Below are 22,113 nucleotides of genomic sequence, written 5' to 3'. Positions count from 1 at the left end.
TGTTTAGTCTGCGTCATGTTCATGAATGATTCATGCACATTCATGCATTTATGTGCTCTTTTTTAAATTGGGAGATACACAATAAACATAAAACTAGATATTGCTTTAGACTGAGCTTGTTTCTTGCTAAGTAGAAACCTTTCAGAGTTTAGACTAAGACTAGGGCTACATAGAGACTTTCCACAGGAGTGCACTGAGTTGTATGTATTTAAAAATATTTTTTTGGACTGCAGCCGTAGCTTGAAAATTGTATAGTGGCGGTACAAAGAGTCTCCATGTAGCACCGGCCTAAAAACAAAATATTATCCATAACACTGAGGCTGAATGCACATGTTACGTATTTTGCTGCGGAAAATACGCAGCAAAACTTCAGGAAATTCGCAGGAAAAAACGCACCCAAAGGTGCATTTTTTTATGCGTTTTTCGGTGCGGTTTTTACGTTTTGCTGCGTAAATAGCTGCGTTTTCATGCTGCGGTTTTAGCTGCATGTTTCTGCCGAACTACACGGATAGAATTCGCATACGGAATCGTGGGATAAACTGACATGCTGCGGTTTCGAAAATACGCACCGCAGGTCAATTTACGTCCCAAAAAATACTGCATCGTGGACATGAGATTACCCGGAATCTCATTAACTTTTCTGGTACTGTATTACGCTGCGGTTTTATGTAATTCGCAACGTGTGCATTCAGCCTAATGGATTTGTGTTTACTGACAGGCACTATTAATAGATAAAAATCTATATCTAGAGTTTGAAAACTGTCTTACTGTAAGTATCCAGCCTGACAGTATCCTCCTGGTATGGTGATCCCTGTTGAATACATCCCACTGTATATAGTATTCATATGATAGAGTTTTCTGTTCTTCCCTGTAGATGTTGTGCCTGAAGTCCCTCCCCGAGCACCTCAAGTAATCCTTCATCCTGTAAACTCGAATCCAGTGTAAGTGCGCTTCTCACCTTCTATTCTACTTTTCATGATATGTTTAGTACATTCAAGGGATGGTAACCAATGTGTTTTTCTTTTCTCGGTATATCTAAAAAGAGTGATCTATGTATTATCCTATCCCTTTATTTTACATAGCCCTAGCCACACCTTCTACATTAACACACCTTCTACATTCAGAGGACAGACCTATAATGCAGTATTAGCACAGACAACCCCTTTAATATGAGAGCCGCTGCTCCAGGGACCCTGGGAAAACACCTGTATTATTATATGCGTTCTTTTAAACCCCATCCCCATATTACACAGCGAAAGATTAGTATTGGACCTTGATTCTGAAGTGTGTTTTTCGGTCATATTTTTATTCCCTTTAATACTGACATTTTGTTGAGGAGGAGGGGTGGGATTAGGAAGGAGAGATGTTATTATAAGTGTCTTTTTAATTATTAAAATATATTAACAGCCATATATCGGTTAATAAAAATGTTTCTATATATATATATATATATATATATATATATATATATATATATATATATAATTTTTTATATATATATATATATATATATATAAATATATATATATACAATGCAATGCAAAAAATAGGCAGCACTCCGTTGGTTTTAGGTGAAAAAAAGTGGGTACTTTATTGCCCCATGTGCAACGTTTCAGCTCCTTCCCCTGGAGCCTTTCTCAAGCCTATATATATATATATATATATATATATATAGTGCCAACATATTTTGCAACCCTTAATAATTGGGGAAGTAACAAACAAGACAAAAGTGACAAGTGATAAAAAAAAATGGACAATCAATAGGGACATTCTTAGCTTAAAGCCCGCTGGAATAAGATGCGACACATTTATTACGAGTCCACACCGCTTAATAAATTTGTTGCATCTTCGGCTGGACCACAGAGTGAAACCTACGCCAGCTTCTAACTTTCCGCTATAATTCCCACCAGTTTCTGGCGAATATTATAGTAAATGTGTTGTGTCGTAGGTGGCCCCGCCCCTTCTGCTAAATTCTGCCTACTTTTTACAAAACACCCACATTTTTCCTGCAAATTGTGACTTTTGTGTCATTCGCGAGTATTCCATACCAGAAAACGGAATAAAAGTTAATAAATTCCCCCCCACCCATAGAGTCAAAAGGAGAGAGGTCCCTGTCCATAAGAGTTAACAATCTAAATATGATATATTCCAAGTCCCCATGTTTTGGTAAAGTGAAGCTTGTTTTGAGCCTCATATATTCCAGTTCTTGAGTTGGATACCAATGGAAGGCAATGTAAATGTTGTGGTATAATATTACGCAGTGCTTACTAGAGCATGTGGTAGCCACGCATCACTGGATTGGTCTGAATATATTGTTTGACCCAAAGTTAGTCTAAAGGGCATGTGACTCAGGCTGAATAGGAACAATGAACCTAAAGGTGTCCATACACACTAGATGAAAGTTGGCCAAACCAATTCGGCAGGACTGGCCGACTATCTTATGTGTATGGGGGTGCCCCGACATTCCCCCAAAGGCAGATGTTGAGGGACATGTTGCTGAGGGAAATGGGCTTATTCCCCTCTCCCCATTGAAAACACATGCCCACTTAACTGAGCCTAGCATGCATGTATATGGGGGAGTCAGAAGTAATGAATGTTTGGCCAATGCTACTAGGTGTATGGCAACCTTAAGACTGAAGGGTCTTTTGCCTTTTTCTCAATATATCTGAAGAAAAGAGACCTTACTGCATCATTTGTTGAATTTTTAATCCATCCTTTCAAGATGTGTTTGTTCTTTATTTGCTGCATATATGAATATTTTGTATGTTTCTAAAGTTATTTCCTCAGTTGGCATCTTTCTGGTCTGGATTTCATAAATATGCTGTAGAACTGGATGTCCATCTTTGACTAAAACATAAAAAGAGATTAAGTGTTTAGCTTGAGAGACCAAATAAAATAACAAGATATAAATTAATCCTCCGGCAGGGTGCAGTGTGGGCAGCTGTATAAACAGAGAAAGTAAAATGAATTGGCAATAACTAGGGTTCCTACTTCTGCCTTTTTCTTCATTTACATTTTATCTCTAGTGCCACTGCCTAATCTTGCAAGTATTCAATATGTGCACTATCGGGTTTATTTAATAAGGCAACCAAAAGCCGAATGCAAACATGTTCATCTTTGCTCAGGGTTTTAGGAACTGCACAGGTTTTATAAATATCCTGAGTACTTCAATCCTGTTTGTGAATATTGATATCCTCTTTACTTTGGCATACATTCCGTGCTTACATTGGAAGTACTGATACGGCTATTCACATTGCTGTGTGCTGCTTTTTTCTGCAACAGCAGAGCATTCACATTCTCACGCAATTTTCAAATTTAGAAATAAAAAAACCCCACAAATCTTTCTTCTAACTCTATTTTCTACCGCCACAATTGTAACAACCCATAGAATAAAGTGAACTTATTATTTATACTGCCTTACACATGGCGTAATAAAAAAAGGTGGTGGATTTGCTGTATTTTTCACATCCCCCCAATTTTTTTAAAATAAAAATTAGTCAATAAAATATATGTACCCCAAAATTGTACCAATAAAAATAACAACCCGTCCTGCAAAAAAGAAAACCTTATATGGCTTCGTTGATGGAAAAATAAAAAAGCTAAAAATGATGTTGTTTTTTTTGCAATAAATCATGTCTTTTTTTATTGTGCCAAAGTAATTTAGGGTAAAAAAAATGAAAGTTATTTGGCATTGCCGTATTATACCAACACATAGAATAAAGTTGATTTGTTATTTTTACCACACGGTAAGCAGAGAATATAAAACAATGGCAGATTTTTTTTTGCATTCCCTCCATTTTTTTTTTTGTAAAAGCTAATCAATACATTTTATGTACCTTAAAAGGGTGCCATTAAAAATACAACCTATCCTGCAAAAAAACAAGCCTTCATACAGCTACACTAACTATGAAAAAATTAAAAACAAACTTTGACAAACTTCTGATATGTCAGTGACATGTTAGAAGTTTCTATTGCTGGGGGTCCGAGCACTGAGACCCCCACTAATCGCTAGAACGAAGCAGCTGAAGCTCGTGTGAGCGCTCAGCCACTTCATGTCTGTTTGGCTTTTTCCGGAAAGCCGATGTATCGGAGTACGGGTTCATAGACTTTGTACTGAGTCCGTACACCGATACATTTATTTCCGGAAAAGGCTGAACAGACACGAAGCAGCTGAGCTCTCACACGATGCTTCGTTCTAGCTCACACGATGCTCCGTGCTCGGACCCCCACCAATCCAAACTTCTGACATGTCACAATGACATGTCAGAAGTTTGTCAAACGTTTAGCTACCCTTTAACCCCTTTAGGACACAGCCTGTTTTGGCCTTGTGGACACAGCCTATTTTTTAAAATCTGACGTGTGTCACTTTATGTGGTAATAACTCCGGAATGCTTTTACCTATCCAAGCGATTCTGAGATTGTTTTCTCGTGACATATTGTACTTTATGTTAGTGAAAAAATTTGGTCGATAAATTCAATATTTATTTGTGAAAAACTTCAAATTTTAGCAAAAATTAGCAAAAATTAGCATTTTTCTAAATTTTAATGTATTTGCTTGTGAAACAGATAGTAATACCACACAAAATAGTCACTAGCTAACATCCCCCATATGTCTACTTTATGTTTGCATAATTTTTTTTCACATACTTTTATTTTTCTAGGACGTTACGAGGCTTAGAACTTTAGCAGCAATTTCTCATATTTTCAATAAAATTTCAAAAGGCTATTTTTTCAGGGACCAGTTCAGTTCTGAAGTGGCTTTGAGGGCCTAATATATTAGAAAGTCCCCATAAATCACCCCATTTTGAAAACTGTACCCCTCAAGGTATTCAAAACCACATTCAGAAAATATTTAAACCCTTTAGGCGTTTTACAGGAATTAAGGCAAAGTAGAGGTGAAATTTACAAATTTCATTTTTTTTGCCGAAATTCATTTGTAATAAAAAAAAATCTGTAACACAGAAGGTTTTACCAGGGAAACGCAACTCAATATTTATTGCCCAGATTCTGCGGATTTTAGAAATATCCAACATGTGGCCCTCGTGTCCTAATGGACTGAAACACCGGCCTCAGAAGCAAAGGAGCACCTAGAGGATTTTGGGGCCTCCTTTTTTTAGGAATATATTTTAGGCACCATGTCAGGTTTGAGGAGGTCTTGTGGTACCTAAACAGCCGAAACCCCCCCAAAGTGACCTCATTTTGGAAACTACACCCCTCAAGGCATTTTTCTAGGGGTATAGTTAGCATATTGACCCCACAGTTTTTTTGCAGAATTTAGTGGAATTAGTCTGTGAAGATGAAAATCACCTATTTTTCTGTGGAAACATAGAATTTTTTCATTTTTACAAGGAATAAAGGAGAAAAAGCACCCCAAAATTTGTAAAGCAATTTCTCCCGATTACGGCAATACCCCATATGTGGTCGTAAACTGATGTTTGGACCCACAGCAGGGCTCAGAAGGGAGGGAGCGCCTTTTGGATTTTGGAGCGCAGATTTTGCTGGATTGGTTTTCAGTGCCATGTCGGGTTTGCAACGCCCCGAAGGGACCAAAACAGTGGAAACCACCCAAAAGTGACCCCATTTTGGAATCTACACCCCTCAAGGAATTTTTCTAGTGGTATAGTGAGCATTTTGGCCCCTCAGGATCTTTTTTAGAGCTAAGGTGACCAAAAAACAGCGATTTTGGCGCTTTAAATTCTTTATTTATTACAGCGTTCACCGTGCGCAATAAATTACGTTTTAATTTATTCTGCCGGTCGGTACGATTACGTCGATACCAGATGTGTATAGTTTTTTTAAAGTTTTGCAGCGTTTGCACAATAAAATTAAGTTGACATAAAATAATTTATTTTCTGGGACACGCTATTCCGAGCCGTAACTTTTTTATTTTTTCGTCAAAAAAGCTGTGGGAGGTCTTGTTTTTTGCGGGACGGGTTGTAGTTTTTATTGGTACCATTTTGGGGTAAATGCGACTTTTTGCTCACTTTTTATTCTATATCTTGGTGGTGACAGTTTTCCGTTTATTTTGTTTGCGGCGTTCACCGTGCAGAAAAATTAACATTATAGTTTCATAGATTGGGTCGTTACAAACGCGGCGATACCAAATATGTGTACTTTTTTTTAACGTTTTCATTTTTTCCCTATAATAAATGACTTATTATAGGAAAACAAAACCTTTTTATTTTTACACTTTTATAAAACATTTTTATTAACTTTTTTTTACTTTTTACACTTTATATTTTTGTTTATTAACTTTTCTTTTACTTTTTACACTTTCTTTTTTTTACCTGCAGCTCTGATCGCTGCTAGAATACATTACACTACCTAGGTAGTGTAACGTATTCCAACTGTCAGTGTGACGTCACAGTCACTCTGACAGTTGGTCTACGAGGATCAGCAGAGGCTGATCCTCATAGGCTGACATACATGGCAGACCTGGGGGCCGTTGTCTGGCCCCCGGGTGCCATCACAAGCATCAGAAGCCCCCACGATTGCATGGGGGCTGCTGATGCGCTACAAACCCGCTACATGCGGAGATCGCAATCGAGCCCCGCATGTAACGGGTTAATTGCCGAAATCAGCGGCGATGAGCCGCTGATCGGCAACACTGGAGTGTCAGCTGTTGGGGACAGCTGATCTCCAAGTTCCCGATGCACACTGTCGCCGACAGTGTGCATCGGGAACGGCACAGTGACTTTCTGTCACTCTGACAGGAGCCTATCAGGACCAGCCGAAGGTTGGTCCTGATGGGCTTCCGTCCATGGCAGACCCGGAAGCCATTGTTTGGCTTCCGTTTGCCATACTAACTATCGGCAGACCCCGCGATTTCGGACGGGGGTCTGCCGATATGTTAGAAACCCCTAAAATTCGGTGATTGCACCCGATCACCGAATTTAAGGGGTTAATGCGCCGAAATCAGCGGCAAAGGACCGCTGGCCGGCAAGAGGGGAGTGTCAGCTGTCGGCGACAGCTGACCTCCTGGTTCCCGGTGCACACTGTCGCAAACAGTGTGCACCGGGACTAACTCAGTAACTGTACGTCCTCGTGCGGGAAGTAACTTCCCGCAACGACGGACAGTTACGTCCTGGTGCGGGTAGGGGTTAAAGGGGTTTTCCAGGAAGTAAATATTTTTTTCCAAGCGGCTGCAAATGCAATAAATAAAAACAAAAAAGCAATACTTACCTATCCTTGCCCCAGCGATCCAGCGCTGTCGCTCCGGCGGCACTCCTGGTGCTTGTTCACATAGCATAGCACGTAGCATGTAACTGCTACAGCTAATCATAGGGCTCACTGGTTACTATATATTCTAAATGCCAAAAAGCTGCAGATTTGGTCATTCCTAAATCTGCATTTATGATGTACAAAAGAGGCATCACAAGTGAATGTATAGAATGAAGGAATTTCTCACTGAAAAGGCAATAGCAAGAATGTGTAAAAGAAAAAAATGAATGTTTTACATGGATTAAGAATACTTATGATTCCAAATGTTAATCAGAATCTTAGCACTTCTCAAAGCAAATTCTTGACTTTACCTGCATGAAATCACTATGGATACATGCGGTGAATGTGCTAGAGAGATTCGGTAAGTTGTGAATGCTGTGATGCTAAGGCTGGGTTCACACGACCTATTTTCAGGCGTAAACGAGGCGTATTATGCCTCGTTTTACGTCTGAAAATAGGGCTGCAATACGTCGGCAAACATCTGCCCATTCATTTGAATGGGTTTGCCGACGTATTGTGCAGATGACCTGTCATTTACACGTCGTCGTTTGACAGTTGTCAAACGACGACGCGTAAATTGACTGTCTCGGCAAAGAAGTGCAGGGCACTTCTTTGCCACGTAATTTGAGCTGTTCTTCATTGAACTCAATGAAGCACAGCTCAAGATTTACGAGCGTCACAGACGCCTCGTAAATTACGAGGAGGAGCATTTACGTGTGAAACGAGGCAGCTGTAAACAGTCTGTCTTTTCACACGTAAATGCCTCTCAGCGTGTGAACATACCCTAAGGGTATGTTCACACGCTGAGCCAAAAACGTCTGAAAATACGGAGCTGTTTTCAAGGGAAAACAGCACCTGATTTTCAGACGTTTTTTGAGCAACTCACGTTTTTCGCTGCGTTTTCTCGGCCGTTTTTGGAGCTGTTTTCAATAGAGTCTATGAGAAAACGGCTCCAAAAACGTCCCAAGAAGTGTCCTGCACTTCTTTTGACGAGGCTGTAAATTTACGCGTCGTCTTTTGACAGCTGTCAAACGACGACGCGTAAATTACAGGTCGTCGGCACAGTACGTCGGCAAACCCATTCAAATGAATAGGCAGATGTTTGCCGACGTATTGGAGCCCTATTTTCAGACGTAAAACGAGGCATAATACGCCTCGTTTACGTCTGAAAATAGGTCGTGTGAACCCAGCCTTAGTCTATTTACAGCCCACTAGAAATTATAAAGCAAAAGAACAAAAAAAAAAGAAACCCCCTCGCATTTAAGAACAATCATAGATTTACCAGAGATGGTTAGAGGGAGTTAGAGACCATGACAATTAATTTAGGATGGCAGCTGATTGGAAATGCTCTTGATCCTCTTATATATAACTGTAGATTTCACTTCTATTATAAAAGATCAAAGTGGGGTATTCTATGAGCTCTAACATTTTTGTTCAATTCTTTCTGACATGGGTTTAATGTCAATGAAACTATTTCATAAAACAACTTTTGTCACATCTGCTTAACCTTTTTGTAAAAACAGACACAAATACAGGAGAACGCAACAGTGATTACTAGTGGGAAGGTGGGATGATAGTTATATTGTACTTATTAAGGAAACTTCCATTTTCTGTGCTAAGCCAGACCTGGAAAAGAAGAAAAACACTGGCACAGGACACATGGTTATGGAAATTTTCATAATTATATTAAAGTCTATGTTTCTCCTAGAGAGGTCAAGAATGAAAGCAAATAGTTGTCATCTTTTTGCATGGGTGTAACAAGTAAATGTGAGGCCCTATAGCAAAACTTGGAATGGGGTCCCATTCCACCATGTCCACTTTCAACGGCATAAAAAACGAATGATTATTTTGGTCTCAACTCTGTGCCGCATGTCTTTTTTTAATGCATAGGGATAATGCACAAAGTGATATCACACCACAGGGACACTATAGAGATAATACACACTGTGATGTCACAGTGCTAGCAAGGTTAATCTACTCAGCAAAGTTATAGCACAAAAATTATACAAACCGTGATGTCACAGTACAATGAAAATGAACAAAGTGATGTCACAATATACAAATAATGCACACGGTAATGTCACAACACAGGGATAATGCACACAGTGTTGTCACAGAATAGAGATAATATGTACAATAATTGTTTCAGTAAAGGAATTAACTAAGTGAAGTTACAACACTGAAATTATATGCACAGTTAGGCCCCACTCTCACTTCAGTTTTTTCCTTCAGGGGGCTATCCGTTTTTGTCACTGATAGCACCCTGAACCCATTCATTTCAATGGGCCCATGCACACTTCCGTTATGTTGAGGGGTCCGTTGTTCAGTTACGTCAAAAGTAGAGCATGTCCTGCTTTGGTCAGTGATTCCGTGACCGTGGGGCCCATAGAACTCAATGGGTCCGTCAAAAAAAACGGACGGCACAGGGAGGGTTTCCGTGTGCCATCCGTTTTTGACGGATTTATTGCCCTAGCGACGGCAGGGGGCGTGCCAAAGTTCACAGACTGGGACATGTGACAAGTTCAAATAAAGTTCAATACCTTCCATTTTTTTAACGGAAGCCAAACGGAAGCACAGAGTCCATTTGAAACGGAAACATGGAACGGACACGGAGTACACACAGAAACCACACAGATACCATAACGGACACACGGATCCATCAGAAACGGCCGTGAAAATGGTGATGGAAGTGTGCATGAGGCCTTACGTCATAGCAGTGGGATAATGTGCATAGTGATGTCATAGTACAGGGATAATAGACACAATGATGTCACAGTACAGACATAATGTACACAGAGATGTTGCAGTGTAAGGATAATCTACTTAGTTAAGTTTCAACCCAGGAATTATACACAATATAAGGCACAAAGTATTGTCACAGCACAAGAATAATACACATAGTAATGTCAGAGTACAAAGATAATGCAAGCAAGGATATTATGGCACAGTAATAAAGCACATATAAAAATTTCACCATGTTCATCATGACATAACAACACAGGAAAAACAACACAAAATCAGTACACCATTGTGGTAAAAAGCACACTGTTATGTCACACAACTAATATAGTGATGTTACAGCACAGGAATATTGCAATAATTGTGCCATACGAGAGGGATAATGCACTCAACTGGACCACAACAAGTAACCATGGGACTCTACAGCAATTTCTCACGCACTTCCTACTATCATCCATAGTCATCACTAACTGCAACTTACCCCTATGTAGAGATGGGCCCTCTTAGTTGTTGGGCACATAGCAGCTGCAATGCCTGTTACCCTGGTAATTATGCCCATGGTCTTTGGTAACCAAGTGTACAGTATGGAGGATGGCACTTCTCACTTCTTGCTGTGCAATTAAGTTTTTACTTTTTCTCTGCAGAGGTAGCAGTCACACCTGGGTCCTGGTGCCTGGGAGGGTAAAGGGGGGGGGGGGGGGGGGTTGGGGTCATAGGCCCCCGGTCTCATAAGAAAATACCAGTATTATAAATGCCACATGGCAAGTGGAAGCCCCTGTTACAGATTTTGAATTGGGGTGCAGGAACTTCAAGTTGCGCCTCTGAAAGTAAGCATTAGAAAATCTACAAAAAGTATACACCTTAATCTGCTGATATGTTCTTTGATCTACTGATATATTTTTGCTAGCGTTTATGACATTAATAAGAAAATTTAGACAATCACAAATTCTATTATGTTAATTGTCCTGCTCTCATGACATCATCCAAATATCAGTAATTATAACTGAATTTTTTATTATCTGTTCCAGTAATGAAGGAAATCCATTACTTCAAATTGAAGTGGAGCCAACATCTGAGGTAAAATAATCACATTTCATGTCTTGAAGGACAGCAGTTTAATGTCGTTTTTCTTTTCTCTTACTTTTTCTATTTCATCCTACAAATTTCCAGCTGGCGAGAGGATATATAGCACAATATATATTTCTGTATAAGTGTTAATAGAACCACTTCAGCCAACTGTGGTCTTTACTGCAGAACAATTGTTCTTGAAATACTGGTTCAGTAGTAACTGCCATTGTCACAGTAAAATAATTACCTCCTAACAATGCTGAAATAATGTGCACAGCAATGTCAAAGTCATGGGATAATGTGCATAGTCATGTAATAGTACAGGGATAATGCACACAGTGATGTCACAGTACAGGTGATTGTAACTTACTTTGGCACAAAATATTTAAATAAGAAAGAACCTGTAACAAATATAACAGGTTAGAGATAGCTCTAGAATAGTCAAGAAAACACAGACAGCGTACTGCTGCATGTACCATTGTCATTCATTTTATGCATGTCTGTGAATTGATGCCCATTTACATGAAACACCCAAACAAGAAATCGTTATATCGAAACATTAATTGGGGAGACCTGGCTGGTAGCGTCATCGTTGCCCAGCGGCTGGTCCGGGAAAGCATATTCATTGTAAATGTATTTGTCATTACGCCATTTACATTTACTGATGCCACCAATAATGGCGATAATCCTTAAGCATGCACAATCAACGATGATCAACGTTAAAAGTGTTGTTATTTATCATTGATCTTTTTGTGCATTTACACTGGAAATAAACAAATTGTAACGATAATTGGCCAGTGTAAATGGTCCTTTACATATGAAAAAATGGTCTATGCTACGTATCTTTAATAGTAAAGACTATTAGAAAACAGGCATTAGCTCTGCCCCAACTCTGACTCTTTTAATACATAATTGTGTCTTTAGACCAATATCTGTGGCTAAACAACCTCTCCCCGCCACACCAAAATTTAGGGCAAAAATCTATAGTTGTTCTAGGTATCCAAACGAACTAACCCCTAAGACAAGTCCATATACAAGAAATAGTCGGCACTACTCCACGGATATCAAACACGCATGTAACAGATTACACTTGCTGGGACCAGAGCTTCCACACTGCTTTTGATTTCGGTGGCGCTCAGTGTAAATAGAAGAGAATTGTAATCGAACAAATTAAAATAAAATCCTCGACACTCACCGATTAAGAAGTAGCAGTCCTTTTTATTTCAGTGCTTCATAGAAGATATAAAATGCGAGATCGACACATATAAGTTGGCCGAGTTATTTGTGTCGATCTCCCGTTCTAGACCTGCTTTGAAGCACTGAAATAAAGTGGACTGCTATTTTTCAATTGGTGAGTGCCGTGGATTTTCTTCTTTGTGTGGTAACCCCTAAGATTGTTTTCCAACCCCAAGATATTCTTGGTGTTGGTTCACACACTGCTTTTTACCTCAGCAGACACATGTGTCTTTGTTATGCACAGAAAAGCATTGAAAAGCCATTGAAATAGGGTAGAAAGCTACATTTTCAGAACCTGCTGTAGTTTTCTTTTAAACCGTACATCATGGCTTTTCACATATATTTTTACAGTTTTCACCAATTAAAGGGATTTTACCATAATTTCAGTAGGCCCCTTCACAGTTGTACCCTGCGCAGTGACACTTTAGGTCACCTACTTTTCAGGGAAGAGCACACAGTAGTAGAAACAGCGCATTTCCAAGACAGCACTGTATGAACAAGAATGAGGTGTCAAGCCAGCTCTATCTGCTAGCTTTTATTTTTTTTTCCAAATAGTTTCTGATTTGCTTATTCAAATGCAGACTTTATTGTGCCTATTTAAGAATCTGTATAGTAATTTGTTCTTCTATTTCTGAAAATCAAATAGAAAGTTTTCAAACTCAGATGCTCTTATTTTGCAGACTTCAATTAAAGAAAAAAAAAAACCATACAGTTCAAATATGGCTGCTATGGGCAATACTGTAGTTTTATTTTTCTTCATTTTTCGGCCCCCCAAATTCTTTGAAGTACTGCTTGATGTCCCAGCAGGACACTTTATTGATCATTGTTCTGTTGTGTGGTCTTATGCAAAACCCAAAGAACCAAACAACAAGGCATTTTCCATTATGAAATATTTATATATTTTTTTAAACAATTCCGTTTAATAAATATTAACTTATAATGCCTGAGGAGTACAAATAAATGGTAGGAATTGAAAGGAACACAAAGAAATTCTTACTTATAAACAGATATATTTAGTGACACATATTCAACAGCAGGGACAGAACTGAGCAGAAATAAGAATAAGGTGAACATAAATATGCAATATCCATTTTTTAGATATATTATTTCTAGTTATCCTTAGTTTATTGAGATATCAAATTCAAAAGTGTACAAAGAATGTCTTTATTAACCCCTTCACGACTGTCATACGGCTGTATATGTTCCAACTGCCGATGCCCCGTGCAGTTATCACATATATAAACGTTGGCAGTCTGGAACGGGGTTTAATGAGTGCAGTGCTGCTTCAGTGTGAGCAGTGCTGCACTCTCATATCTGCCGGGTCTTTGAGTGTCCTTGAATACTCCCCCTTACTGTAGATAGCGCCACACACAACCCCCTGTAGATATCGCAAAGTCCTCTGTAGGTAGCACCACCTAAGCTCCCTCTGGATTCCCCTCCTAGAAGGAGCCCCCACCTTTTCTCCATCCCCGCTGTAGATAGTGCCCCTCCCTGCAGATAGCGCCACCCCCTCTGTATATAGCAACCCCCCGCTGTAGATAGCATCGCACCCCCCACTGTAAATAGCACCACCTAAACTCTCTCTAGGAGCGGAATCTCCGACCGACACTCTGGCCAGGGATTCCGATACTTGAGAAGCCCCTGGCGTCACTATCCATATATATATACAGTGATGTCAGGGGCTACTCCTGGACAGGAAATTTCCGGCCAGAGCGCTACTGACGCTATGGCAGGAGATTCCGCTTTTATAGTTAGCCCGTGACATCACTGTCCATATATGGACAGAGACATCAGGGGCTCCCTTAAGGAGCCGTAGGGATTCCGCTGCTACAGGAAGCTACAGTGGTGCTATCTACAGTAAGGGGGTGCCATTTATTGGGGGTAGATGCTATCTGTAGGGGGGCACTATCTGCAGGGGGAGTGGTGCTATCTGCAGGGGGTGGTGTTATCTGCAGGGGTTGGCGCTATCTACAGGGGGGTGGTGCTATCAACAGGGGGATGATACAATCTACATGGGGTGGCGCTATCTTCAGGGGGGTAATGCTATCTGCATGGGCTGGCGCTATCTACAGGGGGGATGTTGCTATCTACAAGGGGGTGGTGCTATCTACAGGGGTTGGCACTATCTGCAGGGGGTGGCACTATGTACCGGGGGTATGTTGCTATCTATGCGGCGTGCTATATACAGGAGTGTGGCACTATCTACATGGGCACTGTGGTATTATATGTGCCTTACCTACAGGGGACACTGTGGTGCTATCTTCATGAGCACTCTTTGTGGCTCTATATGGGCACTATCTACCTACAGTGGTAACTGTGGCACTTTGTGGGCAGTGTAGCACTATTTAAAGTGGGCACTATCTATGCGGGCAATGTGTCACTATCTACAGTGGTATTGCGTCACTATCTACATGGCCACTGTGGTGTTTTCAGGTGGCTAGGACAAAAAAAACCTAACAAATAAAATTCATCCATTTTTTTAAACGTCCATGAAAAACAGATGGCAAATGGCAGTTAAAAACGGTCAGACGGCTGGAAAATGGATTCAAATTTTGAGACACACTGATGGCGAACAGCCATGAAAAACTGACAGTTGATCCTTTGCTAGCTGCCCTTTTTTTCACGTTGTGTGAATATAGCCTTATAGCCTCTTTCACCCGCCCCTCACAGCGATCCAGGGTGACGGGTGGAGAGAAGAAGACTAATTGTTACAGAGCTGCAAAAGCATATGTATATATATATATATATATATATATATATATAATAGATAAATATATATAAAAAATTACATAAAATTTTTTTTTTTTCCGCATTTTTTGTGATTTGTCTGCTTAGAATAAAAAAATTTGAAACATGGAACTAATCTAGAAAATGAAAGCCTCATAAGTCTTTTAAAAAAAAAGAAGGTAAAAATAGTTGTGATATTCAAAGCGGTTGCAAAGATATTATCATTTAAAGAAGTGCATATCAGAAATGGAAAATTTGACATGGACAGTGGGGCATCAATGACCCTTGGTCATGAAAGGGTTAAAGGAGTTGTTTGTCCTGGACAGTCCTTTTTTGTTAGAAGGGCGCTTTGATAATAAGCTAATCACAGAATACCCTGTTGCAAAAAAATAAACCTGCGGTATATTGTGGGGCACCACAGTAGCAAGTGTTCAATTTTCCTGCAGCACCACTGTAGAAAAATAAAGCATTAAATGATTACCATAGAAATAATTTAGCTGTCTATGTAATCCATAGACATGCGGGGTCTCCAGAGAGAGAGAGAGAGAAGCTCTTTGTAGCTGCTGTGTACTCTGGTGACTAGGTAAGGCCCTGTTTACACTGAGTTTTTTTGCAGGCAGAAAATTCTGCCTAAAAAAATATTTTTGCCACGAATCTTGCTGGGTTTTTTGCCACGATTTTTATCTCTTCAACAGGCAAAGGAAAAAAACATGAGTGTTTTTTGCCATAAAACGTGTAAAAAAAAATACGAAAAATACGCCGCGTCTTTTTCAGTCTCCCATTGATTTCAATGGGGTGTTTGAGGCGGAAAACACCTCAAGATTGGGCATGTCGCTACTTTTTCCTGCGAGCGGTTTTTTTTTCCACTCGCGGTAAAAAATCTCCTCTATCTCCCATTGAAATCAATGGGAGGCAATTTCAGCAGTTTTTTACCTCGGTATCCGTGGCAAAAACCACATAAAAAAACTCAGTGTGAACAGGGCCTTAGGGTTCTGAAAGGGGGACCCCTGTATTGAAGGAGGTTTTTGAAAAGATAAAATTGATCGCCTAATCTTAGGATAGACTATCAATATCTGATCGGTGGGGTTCCGACTATTGGCACCTCCGCTGATCAGCTGTTTTGTAGAGGATGCGGTGCTTGTGCGCTGCTTCCTTTTCATTCCTTTTACTTCTCCATACTGCCAACAAATGGTGGTTCACAGTATTGCAGCCTTCTCCCATTCCCTTTAATTTAGAATTCTTTAATATGTTATTTAGAAAAGAGTTTTCTAAACCAGACAACTCCTTATACTGTAAAAACATCATTCACTTAATGGCCAGCCAGCTTTAGGGCATCTGAGATTGGATTTCAGTGTTGAACCTTTTTGTATCCATTAAATGACCATGCAAACTACGGAATTAATAAGTCTAACATATTCCCTGATATTTATTCTTAGAATGAAGAAAGCAATGATAAAGCAGAGGAGTCTGAAGACGACTTTGAGGAGATGAACCACCTGTTGCTTTCAGCCAGGAACTTTCCCCGCAAAGCCAGTCAAACCAGCATATTCTTGCAAGAATGGGACATTCCATTTGAGCAGTTAGAAATTGGGGAGATGATTGGCAAAGGACGCTTTGGTTTAGTGTATCATGGACGTTGGCACGGTGAAGTGGCAATTAGGCTCATTGACATTGAACGGGATAATGAAGACCAATTAAAGGCATTTAAACGGGAGGTGATGGCTTACCGACAAACACGACATGAGAATGTGGTACTCTTCATGGGAGCCTGCATGAGCCCTCCACACCTAGCAATTATCACCAGGTAATACATATGTCCTTTTGTTTCTCCTCTCCCTATTCACATGAATGTATAGAAATACTGTTGAAATATATGGCCATTTATTACAGATTGTTTATCCATATTGTGCCAGTGCTTATATTTGAAGCTTTCTTTTTTGTCAATGTTTTTTAGTTATATTTTTAGCTGTGTTTTATCCCAGATTGCTGCCATAAATACAGATCAGATAAGGATCAAAATTAAAGGCTGCAGTTTTTTTAGGATACGATTGAGAAAATGTATTGTACTTATATGGACTATGTAGAACATGTTGTGTATTTGAAATCAATGGCTATACTGTTGAAGGGGCAATATGGCAGCTGCCTTTATAGTTATAAACTTGATAAGTTCGAAAAAAGACCCAGGTTTATCAAGTCCAACATATAATCCTACAGTGATGATCCAAAGGAAGTCAAAACCCCCTATGAGGCGGATGTCAATTTCCTCATTCGGCCAAGTGCAAACACAGACACCTCTTCATTCACTTCTATAGGGAAAGCAGGGAACAGGTGTCACAGGATCGTAGGCGTTAGAGGCACACCTATAAGGTATTTATGGCATATGCTGTGCACATGCCATAAATGTTGAAGATAAGGATGCCCCTTTAAAGATTATGTGTACCTTTGCAATCCTTTTATTACTTCTCCAATGCTTTACAATGCCCATAACCCGTTAAGCCAGCGGTCGCCAACCTTTTTTTGCACCAAGGACCAGTTTTATGCAAGACAATTTTTCCACGGACCAGTGGGGGGGGGGGGTGGTTAGGGCCAGTTCACACGTTGTGTAAATACTGGGGAAAACCGCAGCATAATACAGTAGCAGCAAAGTGGATGAGATAGAACAAATCTCATCCACATGCTGCGTAAATTGTGAGCGGAAGAACCGCTCAGAAATTGCCATGCGGCGCAGAGTTTTATTCCGCAGCATGTCAATTGTATTTGCGGAAATGCTGCTTATTTGTTGCAGGTTTTCCCCGTTGTATTCAATGGGGAGGTAAAACCCACAACAAATAGCGGTTGTTGCGTTTATTGCGGCGTAATCGCAGCGATTCTGCTGCAAAAATTCAAGTCACAAAAAAAAACACCAAACTGAAACGTCATTCCAGGAGGACGGCCTGGATGATGTCAGAGGTCCGGCCTCCTGGGATGATGTTTCATGCCATGTGACCACCGCTACAGCCAATCATAGGCTGCAGAGGTCTCCTGGTATGAAACCTTGTTTTCCGCAGTGGACATTCCGGGTGAATAACAGCACCACAGTTTGGTGGGGTTTTTCACCCAGAATTCTCTACGGCCACCTGGGTGGATACCAGATACCGCAGCCCGGTACCAAATGATCCTCGGCCCGATATTGGTTCACGGCCCGGCGGTTGGGGATCACTGCGTTAAGCCACCCGGTAACCGTATGTCATGAATTGGCTTACATTAAGCCACTATGACGTACAGTTACATCATGGTGACCACGGTGGCACAGAATCTGTGATCACCGCAGGCGCCCAGCGTTGACTGACACCTGAGCTCCTGCTGGCCGTTTAACCCCTTAAATGACGGGACCACCATATTTAAAGAATAACTGTCGTTTCAGCAAACTTTTGATATGTCATAATGCCGAGGGGGGCTGAGAACCCCACCGAACGCTAAAATGAATGGGCAGAAGCGCTCACTCGAGCCTTTGTACTTAGCACCCAGACAACCACCGATCAAAACTTCTGACATGTCACTTTGACATGTCAAATGTTTGCTGAAATGACTTCTTTCACCCATTGTCAGCCCACGACTGCGGTCACGGTCCACTAATGGGTTGCCATGGCAGCCGGGGGCCTAACAAAGGCACCCAGACCTGCCATGGCCGTATGTTAATTAGGCTGTGCCTAATAGACTGCCTGTGAGTTTTAGGCCTCATTTACACGAGCGTATTATACGCGCGTGCGACGCGCGTGCTTTTCACGCGTGTCGTACGCACCTATAATAGTCTATGGGGCTGTTTAGACGATGCGTGAATTTTGCGCTGCGTGAGTGCGTTGCGTAAAACTCACGACATGTTCTATATTCTTGCGTTTTTCACGCAACACGCACCCATTGACTTCAATGGGTGCGTGAAAACAACGCATGCCACACTGACGGTCCTGCGTTGCATGCGCGAAAATCACGCAAGAGCTGTCAAAAGGATGAATGTAAACAGAAAAGCACCACGTGCTTTTCTGGTTACAAACATCCAAACGGAGTGTCAAATTAGAGATGAGCGCACCGAACTTCACCGGGTTCGGCCGAACTCGTTTTAACCGAACCCGGCAAAAAATGTTCGGGTACGCGACGTCAGGAGACAGTCACTGCCCACGGTGCTGAAAGACTTAAACTGTTTCAGCACCATGGACAGTGACTTTCGATCACAATATACATATACGTGTAAAAAAAAACAGAAGTTCTGACTTACCGATAAGTCCCGGCTCCTTCCTCCAGTCCGACCTCCCGGGATGACAATTCAGGCCAAGTGACAGCTGCAGCCAATCACAGGCCAAGCACAGGCTGCAGCCAATCACAGGCTGCAGCGGTCTCATGGCCTGCCGCGTCATCCTGGGAGGTGGGGCCGGATGACAAGAGAGGGACGCGTCACCAAGGCAACGGCCGGGAGACCGGACTGGAGGAAGCAGGCAGTTCATGGTAAGTGTGAACGTCTTTTTTTATTCACAGGTTGGTGTATATTGTGATCGGCATTCACTGTCGAGGGTGCTGAAAGAGTTACTGCCGATCAGTTAGCTCTTTCAGCACCTTGGACAGTGACGGGCGTCGACTAGCCTCATCTCTATGATGGCGGCTGCGCGAAAATCACGCAGCCGCGCATCATACACGGATGACACACGGAGCTGTCAATTGCCTTTTGCGCACGCAAAACGCAGCGTTTTTTTGCGCGCGCAAAACGCACACGCTCGTGTAAATGAGGCCTTACACTGACAGTCGTCACGCACTAAGTATACCAAAGCATTATAGAAGCGGCAGAAAAAGAAAGTTGGAACCAGCGCTGAGAGTGATGAATCTGTTAAAAACGGGAAACTTCTTCCAAGTTTTAATGTTGCTTTTGTAAAAACAATGGACAAAGAAATAATAGTGACGGGCGGGTAATGTCCAGAGTACAGAGAGTGATGAGAAGATAGCGCTGGTTCCAACTTTCTTTTTCTGCCATTTCCCTTGCGTGTGCTGACTACCATACCTGTGACAAGGTGAGCTGATGGAAATTCCCCCCCCTTTTTTCTGTACATTATAGAAGCGATCAGCAAATCACTTAGCAAAGTCCCCTAGTGGGACTAAAAAAATATTTAAAGAAAGAAAAATAAAGCTTAATAGTAAAAAGAAAAATTTGCACAGAAAAAAAAGAATGTTTTTTTTCTATAAAAGGTGGTTTTATTTTGTATAAGTGTAAAAAAAAAAATACACATATATGGTATCGCAGTGATGGTAATGACCAGAACAATAAAGTTAATATGTTAGTTAAATACGGAATGCGTAAATAGAAGCCTACGAAAAATATCAGAATTGCTTTTCTTTTCATTCCCCCACCAAAAAAAGAATAATAAAACTTAATTAACGCCTTCAGGACACAGCCTGTTTTGGCCTTGAGGACACAGACGATTTTTTTCAAATCTGACGTGTTACTTTATGCGGTAATAATTTTGGAATTCTTTTACCTATCTAAGTGATTCTGAGATTGTTTTCTCGTGACAAATTGTAATTTTTATTAGTGAAAAAATTTGGTCGATAAATTCAATATATATTTGTAAAAAAACGCTAACATTTTGAGAAAACGTGCAAAAACTTTGCATTTTTCTAAATTGAAATGTATCTGCTTATAAAACAGATAGTAATACCACACAAAATAGTTAATTTATTTTATGTTTCTATCGTTTTTGAATGTCCTTTTATTTTTCTAGGACATTGCAAGGCTTAGAACTTTAGAAGCAATTTGGGCATGTTCACATGTGGCAGAGTTTTTCCGCTGCAAATGTTGGTGCAGATTTGGGGCATTTACGCAACGAATCTGCACCAACATTTGCATATTTGACAGGTAATTCAGACGTTGCAGAAAACACAGCGGACTTGCCACAGATTTCAGTTTTTGCATTGCAAAGGCTGAAATACGCAGTGAAATTCCGCTTCTTCTCCGCAACAGACAGTGCATGCTGCAGACTGAAAATTCCGCACCACAGCCTATGGTCCGCAGCAGAGTTTTCCGCAACGTCTGAAGTAAGTTTCCTAAAAATGTATAGAAACAAATGTAAAAAACGGCCACTGGAGAATTCCACTGCGGACTGTCCGCAGCGGAATTCCACAGCAATTCCGCCACGTCTGAACCTGCCCTTTCTCACATTTTCAATAAAATTTAAAAAGGCTATTTTTTCAGGGACCAGTTCAGTTCTGAAGTGGCTTTGAGGGCCTTATTTATTCTAAAGTCCCCATAAATCAGCTCATTTTAAAACTGTGACCCCATTTTGGAAATTACACCGCTCAAGGAATTTTTTTAGGGGTATTGTTAGCATTTTGAGGCCAAAGTTTTATTCTGAATTTAGTGGAATTAGGCTGTGAAAATTAAAATCGACTTTTTTTTCTGAATACTTTTTTTTTTTTTACAAGGAATAAGAAAAAGAACCCCAACATTTGTAAAACAATTTCTCCCGATTACGGAAATACGCCATATGTGGTAATAAACTGCTGTTTGGACCCACGGCAGGGCTTAGAAGGGAAGGAGCGCTATTTGGCTTTTAGAGCTCAAATTTAGCTGGAATGGTTTTTAGGTGCCATGTCGCATTTGCAAAGCCCCTGAGGGACCAAAACAGTGGAAACCCCCCAAAAGTGACCCCATTTGAGAAACTACACTCCTTAAGGATTTTATCTAGGAGTATAGTGAGCATTTAGACCCCACAGGTCTTTTGCAGAATTTATTAGAATTAAGCAGTGAAAATGAATATCAAATTTTTTTCCACTAAAATGTTTATTTCATTTTCATAAAGGAGAAATAGCACCGCAACATTCGTAAAACAATTTCTCCTACGGCAATACCCCACATGTGATCAGAAATGTTTGTTTTTTTCATTAGCAATTAATTAACCCTTTCAGGACTGGCACATTTTTTGCTTTTTCGTTTTTCACACCCCGCTTTCCAAGAGCCATAACTTTTTTATTTTTCCATCAATAGAGTGTTGTGAGGGAGGAGTTGTAGTTTCTATTGACACCAGTTAAAGTACCATATAATGTACAGGGAAACAATTTCTTTGTGGGCTGAAATTGGAAAAACTGCAATCACTGTGGTTT

General features: G+C 40.6%; 1 protein-coding gene and 1 long non-coding RNA gene across 4 annotated transcripts in view; one reads left to right on the top strand and one right to left on the bottom strand.

Annotated features, from left to right (window-relative positions):
• The window catches only part of KSR2 (kinase suppressor of ras 2), a 561,531-nt gene that overhangs the window by 429,724 nt on the left and 109,694 nt on the right, over positions 1-22,113 (top strand). For both annotated transcript variants that reach the window (XM_075835299.1, XM_075835310.1), the window contains exons 12-14: positions 875-941; positions 10,989-11,037; positions 16,428-16,795. In XM_075835299.1, coding sequence (XP_075691414.1) covers positions 875-941; positions 10,989-11,037; positions 16,428-16,795 — 484 coding nt within the window. The remainder of the gene's footprint in view (positions 1-874; positions 942-10,988; positions 11,038-16,427; positions 16,796-22,113) is intronic.
• Positions 2,690-22,113, bottom strand: part of LOC142659308 (uncharacterized) — a 61,837-nt gene continuing 42,413 nt past the window's right edge. For both annotated transcript variants that reach the window (XR_012850306.1, XR_012850305.1), the window contains one exon: positions 2,690-2,847. This is a non-coding gene — a long non-coding RNA (uncharacterized LOC142659308). The remainder of the gene's footprint in view (positions 2,848-22,113) is intronic.

The sequence above is a fragment of the Rhinoderma darwinii genome, chromosome 1 (assembly GCF_050947455.1).
Source record: "Rhinoderma darwinii isolate aRhiDar2 chromosome 1, aRhiDar2.hap1, whole genome shotgun sequence".
Lineage (NCBI taxonomy): Eukaryota > Metazoa > Chordata > Amphibia > Anura > Rhinodermatidae > Rhinoderma > Rhinoderma darwinii.
Note: the sequence above shows the minus strand (reverse complement) of the source record. Positions and strands in the feature narration are given on the sequence as shown.